At 42.3% G+C, this 14,430-nt stretch overlaps 1 protein-coding gene across 1 annotated transcript; it reads left to right on the top strand.

The window, feature by feature from the left end:
* Nucleotides 1-979: 979 nt before the first annotated feature.
* Nucleotides 980-11,210, top strand: TOMM7 (translocase of outer mitochondrial membrane 7). The gene is made up of 3 exons (XM_004045162.5): nucleotides 980-1,177; nucleotides 5,810-5,858; nucleotides 10,996-11,210. The coding sequence occupies exons 1-3, from the start codon at nucleotides 1,075-1,077 to the stop codon at nucleotides 11,009-11,011; spliced, it is 168 nt and encodes a 55-aa protein (XP_004045210.1). The 5' UTR covers nucleotides 980-1,074; the 3' UTR covers nucleotides 11,012-11,210.
* Nucleotides 11,211-14,430: the final 3,220 nt, after the last annotated feature.

The raw sequence follows: 14,430 nt of genomic DNA, 5'->3' as shown, positions 1-14,430 counted from the left end.
CAAGTGGCCCAATCACAGCTCACTGCAGCAGCAAACTCAAGTGGTCCTCCCGCCTCAGCCTCCCAAATAGCCAGAATTACAGGCACAAGCCACAGAGGTCAGCAAGGGGAAATTTTTAGGAGCACAGCCATTGGGCACAGAAAACGACTACATACCTTCAGAATGAGGCAGGAAAGTCTTAAAAGTCAAAGTCTTAGAAATGTCTTACAGCCTTAAAAATCAATTAAGTCTTAGACCTGGGGGGTCAAATCTCAAATACGACAGCAGCCAGAAATTTATTACATCAGAGGTTGGGAATCACTTGGGAAACTTCAAAGGCAGATCAATGGCCAGTTCCCAGCCCCAAACTCATTAGAATTTCTAGGAGTAGGTCTCCAGCGTGAGTATGGTTTTACCTCTCCTAAAGTGATTCTAATGTGCAGCCAGGGTTGAGAACCACTGCCATTCTAAACCAATCAGGGCAAGATGGCCAAACAGAAGTGTCATTTCCTATTTAGTCTCCTTGATTGTTGCAATGGAATTTCTCAGCTTCAAAAGTCCAGAATTTCATGTGAGATTTCCAAATTCTAAAATGTTGGCAAGTAATTAAAAGAATTTTTTTTAAAAAAGATTGGGATCAAAGAAAACATGGATTCGGGCCCTACCGAGTGTCACTTCGTAACCTTTTTGCAGTTCAACCTCAGGTTTGAACAACCTGATTCTGAGAAGTTAAATAACTTGTCCACGGTTACACAGCCAGTAGGAATAAGAGTTAGGACTAAAACCCAGTCCCTCTGAATTTAATTAATGTTCCTTCTATGAGAAGGAAGGAACACCTGAAGATGCGCTTTAAAAATGGGTAACAGAAACGCGAAGTTACAGCCAGCCATGATCGCAACCACGCATGCGCCTACTACTGGCGGCGAGGCGGAAGAGCAGGGAAGGTTAAAGGCGATGAATTACGACCTCTGCTGGCGACGCTCACGACTCCTGCCGTAAAGGCCGTGTGTGGCGCCTGCGCACCTCCTTTCCCTTTCGGATTCCCGACGCAGTGGTTGCTGTAAGGGGTCCTCGCTACGCCACACTGCCGTCGCCATGGTGAAGCTGAGCAAAGAGGCCAAGCAGAGACTACAGCAGCTCTTCAAGGGGGGCCAGTTTGCCATTCGCTGGGGCTTTATCCCTCTTGTGATTTACCTGGGTCAGTGGGAGAAGAACCGGGAAAGTGACTGGAGGGAAGAGGGTGGCGGAGACAGCAGCCCCATTTTTGGCCATCGGGGGAGGGAGAGAAAAACAGGGGACACCGCCGTGCACGGCCCCTGAGGCTGTCTGGTCAAGTGGGGTCTATCTAACCTGAGTTCGAGTTCCCGTTCTATCGCTTTATAGTTGCATGGTCTTTAAGCAGTCTTGCAATCCCTCCTTTTCTATTTTTGCATCCTTAAAGTGGAGGTCATACTTCTCGGGATTGTAGGGAGGGTTGGATGACCCCAGTGGATGTGAAAGTCACTAATTCACTCTTTAGCACTAGGTGGTTCTCGGGGTGTTTTTCCTCACCGCTCCATGTGGTCCTAAGTGGAAAGAGTCCTGTTCAGGGAATCGAGACACCTCGTGAAAGTACCACTGCCATGAAAGCATGATTATAATAATAGTCGTTGGATGCTTCTGCTTTCTTAGCTGTACGATGAAGGGTTTGGATGGTTTCTATTACTGCCCCCATTTTACAGGTGAGGAAACAGCCGTAGAGAAACTTTTTTGCCAAGGTCGCACAGCTATGCTGACTGAGGGAGTTAGGGGCTCAGGCAGCGGGGCATCAGAGCCCATAGTCTTAACCATTATAGCGCACTTAAAGGATGTGGGGTTTTTTTGGTTTTTGTTTTTAAGACAGAGTCTCGTTCTGTCACCCAGACTGGAGTGCAGTGGCGCTATCCCGGCTCATTGCAACCTCTGCCTCCTGTGCTCTAGCGATCCTTCCACCTCAGTCTCCCAAGTACCTGGGACTACAGGCTGGTGCCAACAGGCTCGGTCACTTACTGCAAGGATTTGTTAATATTTTTCAGTTAGGGTTGCAGACTTGGACCTATTCTGTAGTTTTTTCTTTTCTTTTCTGTCTTCTCTTTTCTTTTTTTTTCCTTTTTTCTTTTTTGAGACAGTCGCTGTGTGCCCAGGCTGGAGTGTAGTGGCGCGATCTCTGCCCACCGCAATCTCTGCCTCTCGGATCAAGCGATCCTTCCCCCTTAGCCTCTCGAGTAGCTGTGATTACAGACTTGGAGCCACCGCTCGCGGCTAATGTTTATATTTTTAGTAGAGACGGGGTTTTGCTATGTGGGCCAGGCTGGCCTCAAGTTAGCTACCTCCCCTCCCGCCGGCCTCCGCCCCGCGTGCGGCCTCCCAAAGTGCTGGGATTGCAAGTGTGAATCACCGCGGCCAGCCTGTAGTTTTTTCTTTTTCTTTTTTTTTTTGAGACGGGGTCTGGCTCGCCCAGGCTGGAGTGCAGTGGCGCGATCTCGGCTCACTGCAAGCTCCGCCTCCCGGGTTCTCGCCATTCTCCTGCCTCAGCCTCCCGGGCAGCTGGGACTACAGCGCCCGCCACCATGCCGGGCTAATCTTTTGTATTTTTACTAGAGACGGGGTTTCACCGTGTTAGCCAGGATGGTCTCGATCTCCTGACCTCGTGATCCGCCCGCCTCGGCCTCCCAAAGTGCTGGGATTACAGGCGTGAGCCACCGCGCCCGGCCAAGTTTTTTCTTTTTAATTTTACTGCCCCACTCAGGCAGTTCGGTGAAAGGGAAAGAGCAGGTTTTTCATCCCAGCTGTGTCAGTTTGAGCATATAGTTTGACAATTGTAAAACTCAGTTTCACATTTTAAAATGCTATGGTTTTAACAAGGTGCTGCTTCCTATTTAATTTAGGTGTCATGCATTGTATAAGATAAAGTACACTCTGACTAAGCAGCTGTGGTTTCTATTTCTCCATGAGTTGCAAGCCAACTGGTAACCTGGGATTATAGAACTTAAAAAGACGTTTTTCTCCCTTATTCTGGGTGCAATTTTTTTAAAAAACATTACTTTTCTAGATTTTAGTGACTTTGTATGGGTACCAAGGATTAGAGTAAATATGACAGTTGGTGTTGTCCCCACTATTCTTGCAGCACCTCCCCCCACACCCACTTCTTTCACTTACTGATAGAAGGGCCTACTCTGGCTGGTCAAACACTGGGACTAGCTCCCCTTATAGCTAAGAGAGGTGTGGAAGCTTGATTCTTCCCCTTCTTTGTGCCACCTTTTTTCACTGCGTATACGAGGTCCTATTTTAGCGTGCTCTTGCTTTTTGTGTCCCTTTGGTTTTTTGCTTCTCTGTAAGTCTTTTCATCTACTGTTCCCTCCTCCTCCCTGTTTTGAGATTCCGTTTCTATTGCTAGAAAGCTGTAGCTGGTTGCTGCAATCTGCATGCCAGGGGCTTTCGTGTAAGAGTGGATAATGCATTCCTTTTCCATACTAGAGTTTATCTTTCATTTTATGCACACTGGCTATATTCCCTTCCTAGGACTACCATTATGGTGATTTTCACCCCAACATTCAATTCAAGTTATATGAGATTGGTGTTAAGGTTGTCTTTCCAGTACTTGTCTATCATTGTCTTTTCCTTTATACTGTATATTTAATTTTATGTCTAAACCAGTTCCCATGTTGAAATAGAGACAGGGTCTTGCTGTGTTACCCAGGCTGGTGGTCTTGAAATTCTGGTTTCAAGTGATCTTCAATCTTGGCCTCCCAAAGTGCTGGGATTATAGGAATGGGCCACCACACCTGGCTCCAGGTTGTTCTTTTACTTCCTCCACCTCAACTCTCACTAAAACCAGCAACTGCGGATTTAACTTTGTGTGTAATTTAGGTTCAATCATAACTTTCAGTGCTTCAGGGAGTATAGTGCTATAAAATATGACAAGCAGTGACACGATAATAGAGAATCTGTCTGGACATTTACTAACAAAAAGGTTTTAATGAGCCGCTTGTTGGAAGACAATTCTCCATGGTGTCTTGCATTTCTGCACATCTTATAAGCAGAGGCTCTGATGACCCTTTGTTCCATATGATCTTTTGAGGGTGTTTGTAGAACAAACAGCCTTGGAAAATAGTACCTTCAGCCAGAGCAAAGAGAGACGTGCTTACAGGGCCATTATAAAAGACTCTTGTTCCCTACACTCCAGTTAATCTCCTGCAGTACAATCCACCACATGTGCAGGAGGCTGGGGCGGGCGGATCACCAGGGGTCAGGAGTTCGAGACCAGGCTGACCAACATGGAGAAACTCTGTCTCTACTAAAAATACAAAAATTAGCTGGGTGTAGTGGCGCATGCCTGTAATCCCAACTACTCAGGAGGCTGAGGCAGGAGAATCGCTTGAACCCGGGAGTAGGTGAAGGTTGCAGTGAGCTGAGATCGTACCACTACACTCCAGCCTGGCGACAGAGCGAGACTCCATCTCAAAAAAAAAAAAAAAAAAAAGAATAGTGTTTTATACCAACATCTGTGAAACTGGCAAGCCAGTTTGTTATCTTTTATTTATTTTAATGGTCTAAGTCACAGAAGATTTTTTTTAAAATATTAACTTTTATTCCCTATTACATATACTATTTTTTGTCTTTTAAATAAGATAAAATTGCAGACCCCTCGTAGTTCTTGAAACCTCCCTAACTTAGTCAGTTGCTTCAACAAGTGAACATATATATCATCAGGTTAATTTATAAATATATTTTAAATGGTGAAAGATATACTTAACCATACTTGTAACGAGTTGATTTAATTAGGTTGTTAAATAATAAGTATTGGATGATCCATCCCCTGCCACCAACCCCCCCCCCCCCCGCCCTCCACCCCGTCCTTTTTTTATCATTGGTCTTTGTTTTATAAAAGGAGAGGTTTATGGGGGATAAAATATCCTCAGTTGTGTTTTTTAAAAAGTTCAGTAGTTTTTCCTCCAGGCATGGTGGTTCACGCCTGTAATCCCAGCACTTTGGGAGGCTGAGGAGGCTGATCACTTGAGCCCAGGAGTTCAAGACCAGCCTTGAACTGTATAGTGAAACCCTGTCTCTAAAAAAATTAAAAAGTTTAGTTGTGTGTTTTTCCAAAAATCATTTTGCTCTTCATAGTCTTTCATCCAGTATAATTTGGGAGTTGTGGTATCTTATTTCTGGGTAAATGACTAATAATGAAAGATAGAACATGCTAAGGGCAACTGTGCCAATTGTGTATATAATAGGAATAATGGCCATGTGCAGTGGCTCACTGAAAAAGTTGTTTGTTTTCGTCTGGGCATGGTGGTTCACACCTGTAATCCCAGCACTTTGGAAAGTCGAGGCAGGTGGATCATTTGAGGTCAGGAGTTTGAGACCAGCCTGGCCAACATGGTGAGACCTTGTCTCTACTAAAAACACAAAAAAATTCAGCTGGGCGTGGCAGCACGTGCCTGTGATCTTAGCTACTCAGGAGGCTGAGACAGGAGAATAGCTTGAGCCTGGGAGGCAGAGGTGACAGAGGTTGCAGTGAGCCGAGATCATGCCACAGCACTCCAGCCTGGGTGACAGAGTGAGACTCTGTCTCAAAAAGAAAGGAATAAGATAGCTTGTTCTTCCTACTGATTAGTCCTGGACATAATTTCATACTCTAATGAAGATTGGAGACTTCTGTAGCGTAGGTAAATTTAGATAGTACTGGTTGGTCTAGATATCATTCTAACTATCCTAGGTTGGATTACAAAGAAGAAAAAGTCTTGATTGTAAATGTTTTGTCTGCTGGGGTTTTAATATTTTTTCTCTTCTGTCTTCCTTGATTCAGGATTTAAGAGGGGTGCAGATCCTGGAATGCCTGAACCAACTGTTTTGAGGTACTGCTGTTAAAACTAAACATTTCAGGGCAAATGTTCATACAGTAGTACTGAATCACTAAGATGTAAAAGGGTAATAGTGGCAGGCCTTGAAATGGAGCTTTATCAGTCAGTATAGTTTTGGGCTATTGGAAGACTGCAACTACTTTCTCTTCCCCCTCCTAATTTGTATTTACTGTACCATGTTATAACTACAATGAAGCATATTTTAACAGAAAAAGAATTTATTATCCTACCACTTTAAAATACGAACTGTTTTAAATTTCTCATATTCCCGTCTTATCCTCATTCAGATGAATACAACCTTTTATATCGCTCTGACAAGGGTATGCAGGATTTTGTTTTCACCTAAAATTTTAGTTGCTGTCCCATATGTTTTCCAGTTGCGGTTTACGTAGGTTTTTCAATTTTTCAGTGTTTTATACAACAATACAATTAACATTTGGGCAGGGTGTGGTGGCTCACACCTGTAATCTCAGCACTTTGGAAAGCCAAGGTGGAAAGATCATGGGAGGATTGCTTGAGGCTAGGAGTTCAAGACCAGCCTGGGCAACATAGCGAGACCCATCTCTACAAAAAAAAAAAAAGTAAATAATTAACATTTGTGTATACATAGCTTTTATAGATTTTGATTTCCTTATAAATTGTCATGGGATTAATAAAGTATGAGCATTTATGGCTTTTGACTGTCAAATTCCTTTCTCAGAAATGATCTTGCTGGTATGTGTAAACACTTGTGAAAACTTCACACACACAGTATACATATTCATATACATATGTATGCATATATGTGCATACTTATGAAAATTATATGTATAGGTATAATCTCAAACAGGCAGGTTTGCTCTGGAGGAACGACTGATACTTGTGGCACTATGATGACCATGACTACTGCACACTAGTGAATCGGATTTCTCCTTGATCCTGTCTCAGACATCTATTGTGGGTTGCCCTCACAGACTTTTCACTGACTGTTCTAGGGCTTTATTCATTTTCTTCGAACTTTTACTCTAAGCCATGTTTTTCTAGAGTGGGCAGAAAATATGTTATTCACTATCACCTAGAATGTGTCAGCCACTGCTTTAGGTGCTTTTTACACAATGTGTCTAGTTGTCAACTTCAGTCCTTCAGAGCAGGTTATCCAGTCAGTAGGTGGTGGAATATGTTCTATTTCCAAAGCTCACATTCTTTCCACTGGATCATGTGGCCTTCCCCAAGTAATTTTACCTCTTTCTTAACTTAGCACAATACTATCTGGTATGAATTTCCTCCACCACATCTGCCTTGCTGCTCTCTTCTTTTTCAGAGGAAGGTCTTTTTTATTCTCAAAGGGTACTACAATATGTGCTCTCAAATTGTTCACTTCTGCAGTTATTCTGTTTTCCCTGCTAAAGTTTTTCAACAAATGATCTTCACACACTACCTTCTTCACCTCCCTCTCTTCCTTTAACTGTTTATGGCATGACTTTTAGAAACTGTTTTCGGGCGCGGTGGCTCACGCCTGTAATCCCAGCACTTTGGGAGGCCGAGGCGGGTGGATCACGAGGTCAGGAGATCGAGACCATCCTGGCTAACACGGTGAAACCCCGTCTCTACTAAAAATACTAAAAATTAGCCGGGCGTGGTGGCGGGCGCCTGTAGTCCCAGCTACTCGGGAGGCTGAGGCAGGAGAATGGCGTGAACCCGGGAGGCGGAGCTTGCAGTGAGCCGAGATCGCGCCACTGCACTCCAGCCTGGGCGACAGAGCGAGACTCCGTCTCAAAAAAAAAAAAAAAAAAAAGAAACTTTTCAGAGATTCCCCACTAAGTCCTTTTTTCTTAGCCCTTACTCTTTGATCTATGAATTTTCTTTTCTGTAAAATAGCGATTGAGGTAATATATCTTCTGCCTACTAGTTGAGTGGCCTTGGCCTTAGACCAGTTATTTCCTTAGAGAAACATTACCTTGGGAAACATAAGAGAGGACTACTGAGTCAAGCTGTGTGGACATTTTCCAAGTATTGGAAATTATCATCAAATACCTTCCTCCAAGAAGCCGTTAACCTTTCTAAGCTGTCATCTCCCCTTTTTATCAGTTGGGGATAATAATACCTACCTAATAAGGTAGCCATAAGCATTGAATATTATATATAAAGTATTAGCAGTACTTGTCAAGTAATACGTGATCAGTAAACTATTAATAGTAATTTTTAACCTTTTCAGTGTCATCTTTTTTATCCCCATTTCCTTATGAAAACAGTGCTCTAGCTATATGATACTGCATGCTAAGTCCCAGAATAAACTATGTATATTTTTATGCCTTTGTTCCTATGCTTGTGCTCCCTCAGCCTGGAATGCTTTTTCCCCTTAGTTTGCACTGGATGGAAATCTGCTTCTAGAAAAGCCCAATCTCAAATGTCGCCCCTTCTGTGAATCTCTTCCTTCTTTCCTCCTAGCTAAAACTACTCTGTTTTTTGTGTTTCCATAGTTTCTTTTTTTCTTTTTAGTTTTTATAGAGGCAAGATCTCGCCCTGTTGCCTAGTCTGGTCTCAAACTCCTGGGATCAAGTGATCCTGCCTTGACCTCCTGAAGTGCTGGGATTATAGGCATGGGCCACTGCACCCAGCCCCACAGTATCCTTTTGTATCTGTCATTCTCTGCCTTGTATTATGCTTGTAGCTATAATATATTTTGTCTCATAAGCACCTAAAGTGGTTGCTCAACAAGCATTGAATTAACTAATGACCCTCATCTCTTGATGGTCTTCTGTGGGTTTTTTATATTTCATTTTAGTTTTTTTGTAGCAAGAAGGTCTCACTGTGTTGCCCAGTCTGGTCTCGAACTTCTGGGCTCAAGCAGTCCTCCCACCTGGGCCTCCCAATGTGCTAGGATTATAAGCATGAGCCACAGCACCTGGCCGTCTTGGTGGTCCTTTGGTCAGGAATTGACAAAGCATTGCATCTTGTACAAATTTTAGGCTGGACCTGCATGCTAGGAAATAACACTTTTTTGTGCCCTGGGTGATTTAGGATACAGAAGTGGGGCAAGAATGTGTCTTTCTGTTGTCTTTTTTTGGGGCTGCATTTATCCCAACAAGATTTGAACCTTCAGCAACTAGATGAAGCATCCCTGTCCTACTGCTTTTCATTTCTTCATCTTATTGTCTTCTCAGTGCTTCTCTCCTTCCTGATGCTAACCCTCTTGATCTTTTCTGTCATTAAGAGCATCTTCTGGTTTCCCTCCAGAGGCATTTGTGTTTTAGGAAAGAATTGAGTGAGTGAGTGCCTGCAAAGGGTTACTCAGTTACGGAATTTCATGTACTGTGCTCCCTGCACTGGGAAGAGTGACTAGAGAGATCTGAGCTGCCTAATCTGTACTCTGAAAGGAACAGAATTATACCTGCTATGGTTTTTATTAACGTAAAATTTATTGTTTATTAATATAAAGTCTGTTGTTTCTACATATATTTATTGTTTATATAATACTTATGTAAATAATACAGTTAATGATCTACTAGTTTGTTTCCCTTGCCAGGTTGTTGGGTTGTTTGAGATCAGGACCACATTCATCTTAGTATCCTCTTTCACCCAGGATGACTCATTGTATGTGGTCAGCAAATATTGGTTGACATGAATGCCTTATTCAAAAGTACTATAATATATAAGGGGCAGTGTCTTTGTAAAACATTTAGGCAAAATATGTGACTATCAAGGTTAAGAGAATCATTTTCATTATCTGCATAAGGCTGAGCAAGATTTCCTTTTTATATTTTTGCTGCCCATTACCATTGAAGAAGAGACCTTCATAGATCTTTTTTTGTGTGTTTTTTTCTGTCACCCAGGCTGGAGTGCAGTGGCGCAGTCATGGCTCACTGCAGCCTTGACCTCCTGAGCTCAGGTGGTCCTCCCACCTCAGCCTCCCGAGTAGCCAGGACCACAGGCACGCGTCACCACACCTGGCTAATTTTTTTTTTTTTTTTTTTTTTTTTGAGTCGGAGTCTTGCTCTGTCACCCAGGCTGGAGTGCAATGGTACAATCTTGGCTCACTGCAACCTCCGCCTCCCAGGTTCAAGTGATTCTCCTGCCTCAGCCTCCTGAGTAGCTGGGATTACAGGCATGCACCACCAAGTCTGGCTAATTTTTGTATTTTTGTTTTTTTTTTGTTTTTTTTCTTTTTTGAGAGACAGGGTTTCACCATGTTTCCCAGGCTGGTTTCGAACTCGTGGGCTCAGGCGATCCACCCACCTCAGCCTCCAAAGTACTGGGATTACAGGCATGAACTATCATGCCTGGCCAATAATTTATTTTCATATCTTAACTGTGTGCAAAAATACTTAGGGTTTAAGAGGCAATTTTAATACACATTTGAAAATTGGAAATAGATGTGTGTTTTCTTCTTAGGCACAGGGAAAATATTTTTTAAAAATAAACTTTACAAAACTGTCATTGTCATTTAATAATGCAGTTTTATTCAACTGGGCTACATTTTTAAGCAGCAGGATTTAGAAATGAAACCATCTCTTTTCTCCTTCCTACACTCTATTGGAGTCAGCAAATGATTTGGGAGTCTGGGCTTCTTAGTGGCTGGAATGTTTGGGGTAAGAGTTAGTTGAGGTGGAAGTGGAGGCTAATTGCTCCCCAGGAACTTAATGGTTGTAAGGGCACTTAGGCCACATCCCACTCTACCCACTTAAATGATATATAACTATCTCAGAGCCTCAATTTCCACATTAAAATAGGGATCGTAGTTGGGAGTTGTGAACTTTCCTCAGTGTCTAATGCACAGAAACCATTCAATAAATGTTATTTTAGCATTACTGATACTGCATCTAATAATGAGATAGCTTTGTTTTCTGGGTTTATCAGGCCTACCTGTTAATGGAAATCAGTAATCGTTTTCCTTTTGATTGACTTCATTTTATGTCTGCTCACATTTTCGTTTTTGTTTATGGTAGGTAACTGTGCTCAAAAGAAAAGTGTATTTGAATACAGTTCTGTATATTTAATTTGTTTGTTCAGTGGGATTGATCCTTGTCTTTCACAACTGAATTTGATAGATGAGGAAACACATAAATGTATAAAATTTTCTAGGTCTTAGGTTATGTCCAGAAGATTTTTATTTCGGAATTTAATTTCTTTCTCCTCTTCACAAACATTTTAGCCTACTTTGGGGATAAAGGATTATTTGGTCTCCTGGATTTGGAGGCAATCAGCGGACAGCATGGAAGATGTGTGCTCTGGCTCGGATAAGAGATGGGACATCATTCAGTCACTAGTTGGATGGCACAAGGCTCTTCACAGATGCATCTGTAGCAGAGTGGAACTTGTACTAACTTATGATAGAATGTATCAGAATAAATGTTTTTAACAATGTTATGCTTGAGTCTTTTTTGAATTGAACATGCTAGGATTATCAGGTAAAAATTAAGCCTTTTGGTACTTTTTCAAAACAGGGAATTTATGTATGTACCTAGGTGCTATTTACGCCTGTAAATCCCAGCACTTTGGGAGGCCAGGGCGGGCGGATCACGATATAAAAAAATTTTTCCAAGTTATTCCTGCCCATTGACCTAACATATGGATTACAGTTTCCCTTTGCAGTGAATTAATAACTCCTTCTAGGATATTCCGAGGTAGTAAGAATACAGATAGTTCTGTTTGTGACAAACCAAGCTGTTACTTCCTCCTCTGCATTAAAGTTCTGACTTCAAGAAATAAAGGTCCTGGCGGCTCTGTTGCTAGGGGGGTGGGAATGGCATTGGGGAGTTGTGTGATTTATTTGTAGGTTAAATGTGAGGCTAAAGTTTCCCTCAGTTATATTAGGAAACTAGAGCTGGCTGGGCAAGAGCCCGTGGAGAGCTACATGGAATAGTAGCACTATTTTCTGGTAGAAGGAAAGGCAGCTAATTAATGGAAACTAGTTTTCAGTTCTAGATACTGGTTTCCTGGGACCTTCACCTGTATTTGAATCCTACTTTTATTATTTAGTTTTTTCCGTTCTTCTAACAAAATAGCGTTATTTACTACATTTGGCCATTGTTACTAATACAAGAAAGTAGAACCTGAAACGGACAGTTTGGAAAGAGCCTATTGGGTTGAATATTTTCAGCATCCAGTGTTTAGGCATGATCATGACTATAATCCCTCTCAGGTGCTGGGAGCTGCCATCACCAGAAAGTTCTTATTTCTAATGTAAAACCCTCTTAGCTATTTAAGCCTATTTCCTCAAGGCTTGTTACCTTTGCCATGGAGACATAGAAGACTGTTGTGGTGTCTTGTTGCATAAAGGGATTTTAAAGTGGAATTCTTGAGAGCTAACTGCAGGAAATCAGTTTTGGTAAGTACTTAATGTAACTGCTTCAGCATCTGTGAATCTAGGCGTGTGTAATTTTGCTGAAAACTGAGCACAGTATTAAAATTCCATAGAATTGCTTAATTTTGTAGTTCCCCCCAATCCTTTTTGCCAAGTGCATTGTCAGGGAATTTTTGTTTAGTAAGTATTTTGTTTATACGTTTTTCTTCTGTTTCTCACTTGGGATTTTCAGAAATTGAGAAAGCTGTGTCAGGTATCTGTTTTGATTACATAGTAATGTGAAGGGTAAACAACTGGTTGTGGTTTTTTTATTTTTTTGTTTTTTGAGATGGAGTCTTGCTCTGTCACCAGGCTGGAGCACAGTGGTGTGATTTTGGCTCACTGCAACCTCCACCTCCTGGGTTCAAGCGATTCCCCTGCCTCAGTCTCCCGAGTAGCTGGGACTACAGGTGCATGCCACTACACTTGGCCAATATTTTGTATTTTGGTAGAGATGGGGTTTCACCGTGTTGGCCAGGATGGTCTCGATCTCCTGACCTCGTGATGCGCCCGCCTCGACCTCCCAAAGTGCTGGGATTACAGGTGTGAGGCACTGCGCCCCATCTGGTTGTGTTCTTTTAAGGATGACCTTTGTGAACCCCAAATGTCTGAGACAGGTTTCAGTCAATTTAGAAAGTTTATTTTGCCAAGGTTAAGGATGCGCCCATGACACAGCCTCAGGAAGTCCTGAGGAGGTGTGCCCAAAGTGGTCAGGGTACATAGTTTGCTTTTATACATTTTGGGGAGATGTGAGACATAAATCAGTATGTCTAAGATGTACATTGGTTTGGTCTGGTAAGGCGGGACAACTCTAAGTGGGGGCTTCCAGGTTATAAGTAGGTAAGAGACAAAAGGTTGCTTTCTTTTGAGTCCTTGGTCAGCCTGAATACACAATTTAGTCTGGCTCAGTGAGTCTGCATTTTTACATAAATAGTGCAGAGGAAGCAATCATATGCATTTGTGTCAGGTGAGTCTCAGAGGGATGACTGAGTTCTGTCTGCCCTTTGTCCACAAGAAATTTCCTGTGGGCAAATTGTGAGGGAGGTATGTAGCTTCTTTTCTTTGTGGCTGTCTTATTTACAAATAAAACAGGAGGCAGTTTGGCCTGACAGTTCCCAGCTTGACTTTTCTCTTGGCTTAGTGATTTTGGGGGTCCTGAGATTTAGTTTCCTTTCACACCTTGTAGCTATCTGTAAAACCTCAGAACATCTTAAAATAAGGCATCCAGAATTAAGTAGGAAGGAACCAGCTCCCTGATCTCAGGTCTACGGAAGCTAGGAACAGAGTTTAAGCACTTCTTCAGGGCACAGCCTAAGAGCTGAGACTAGTACACAGTTTAATGTGTATGTATATATTATAAAGTTTGTGAAATGTTTAAGCTCCCACATTTTATGAGTTTTAGTTTTTAGGACAGTACAATTCAAGCATTTATTGATTTCTGTTCTGTGCTAGACACTAGAGAGTCCTTATGATTGAGATTATTCCTGACCTTGATTAGCTTATGGAAAAACACTGAGCTGGTAGGACCTGATTTAAGTCCTGGCCCTGTGAGTTCTAGAACCTTTGGTGAAGTCACTTTTGTTTTTTTCTGTTGTGGGGAGAACAAGGCCTCTGTGTTGCCCAGGCAGGTCTCAAACTCCTGGGCCCATGCTATCCTCCTGCCTCTGCCTCCCAAAGTGCTGGGATTATAGGCGTGAGCCACCGCGCTTGGCTGAAGTCACTTAATCTTTAGGTTTCTTCCACAAGATAGGAACAATAATACCTGCCCCAGGATATTATTTTCTAAACAAGTGGTTTTCATAGCTGGTCCCAGACTAGCTTCACCTGGAAACTTGTTAAAATGCACATTTTCAAGTCTTACTCCAGACCTGAATCAGAAACTGGTGATGAAGCCCAGCAATGTGGGTATGTCTGTGTGTTTCATTTCCTCAAACATTATTTTAAGCATATTTTGAGAAAATTGTAGAGTTGCATACAGTGTAAGAAATGATACAGAAAGATCCCTGTATTCTTTACAGTTTCCCCCAATGGTAATATCTTGTGTGAACCCCAATTATCGGAGACAGATCTCAGTTAATTAGGAAGTTTATTTTGCCAAAGTTAAGGACGTGCACCTGTGACACAGCCTCAGGAGGTCCTGATGGCATGTGCCCAAGGTGGTTGGGGCACAGCTTGTTTTTATACATTTTAGGGAGACACAAAACTTCAATCAATATATGTAAGATAAATAGTGGTTTGGTCCAG

The sequence above is a fragment of the Gorilla gorilla genome, chromosome 6 (genome assembly GCF_029281585.2).
Source record: "Gorilla gorilla gorilla isolate KB3781 chromosome 6, NHGRI_mGorGor1-v2.1_pri, whole genome shotgun sequence".
Lineage (NCBI taxonomy): Eukaryota > Metazoa > Chordata > Mammalia > Primates > Hominidae > Gorilla > Gorilla gorilla.
Note: the sequence above shows the minus strand (reverse complement) of the source record. Positions and strands in the feature narration are given on the sequence as shown.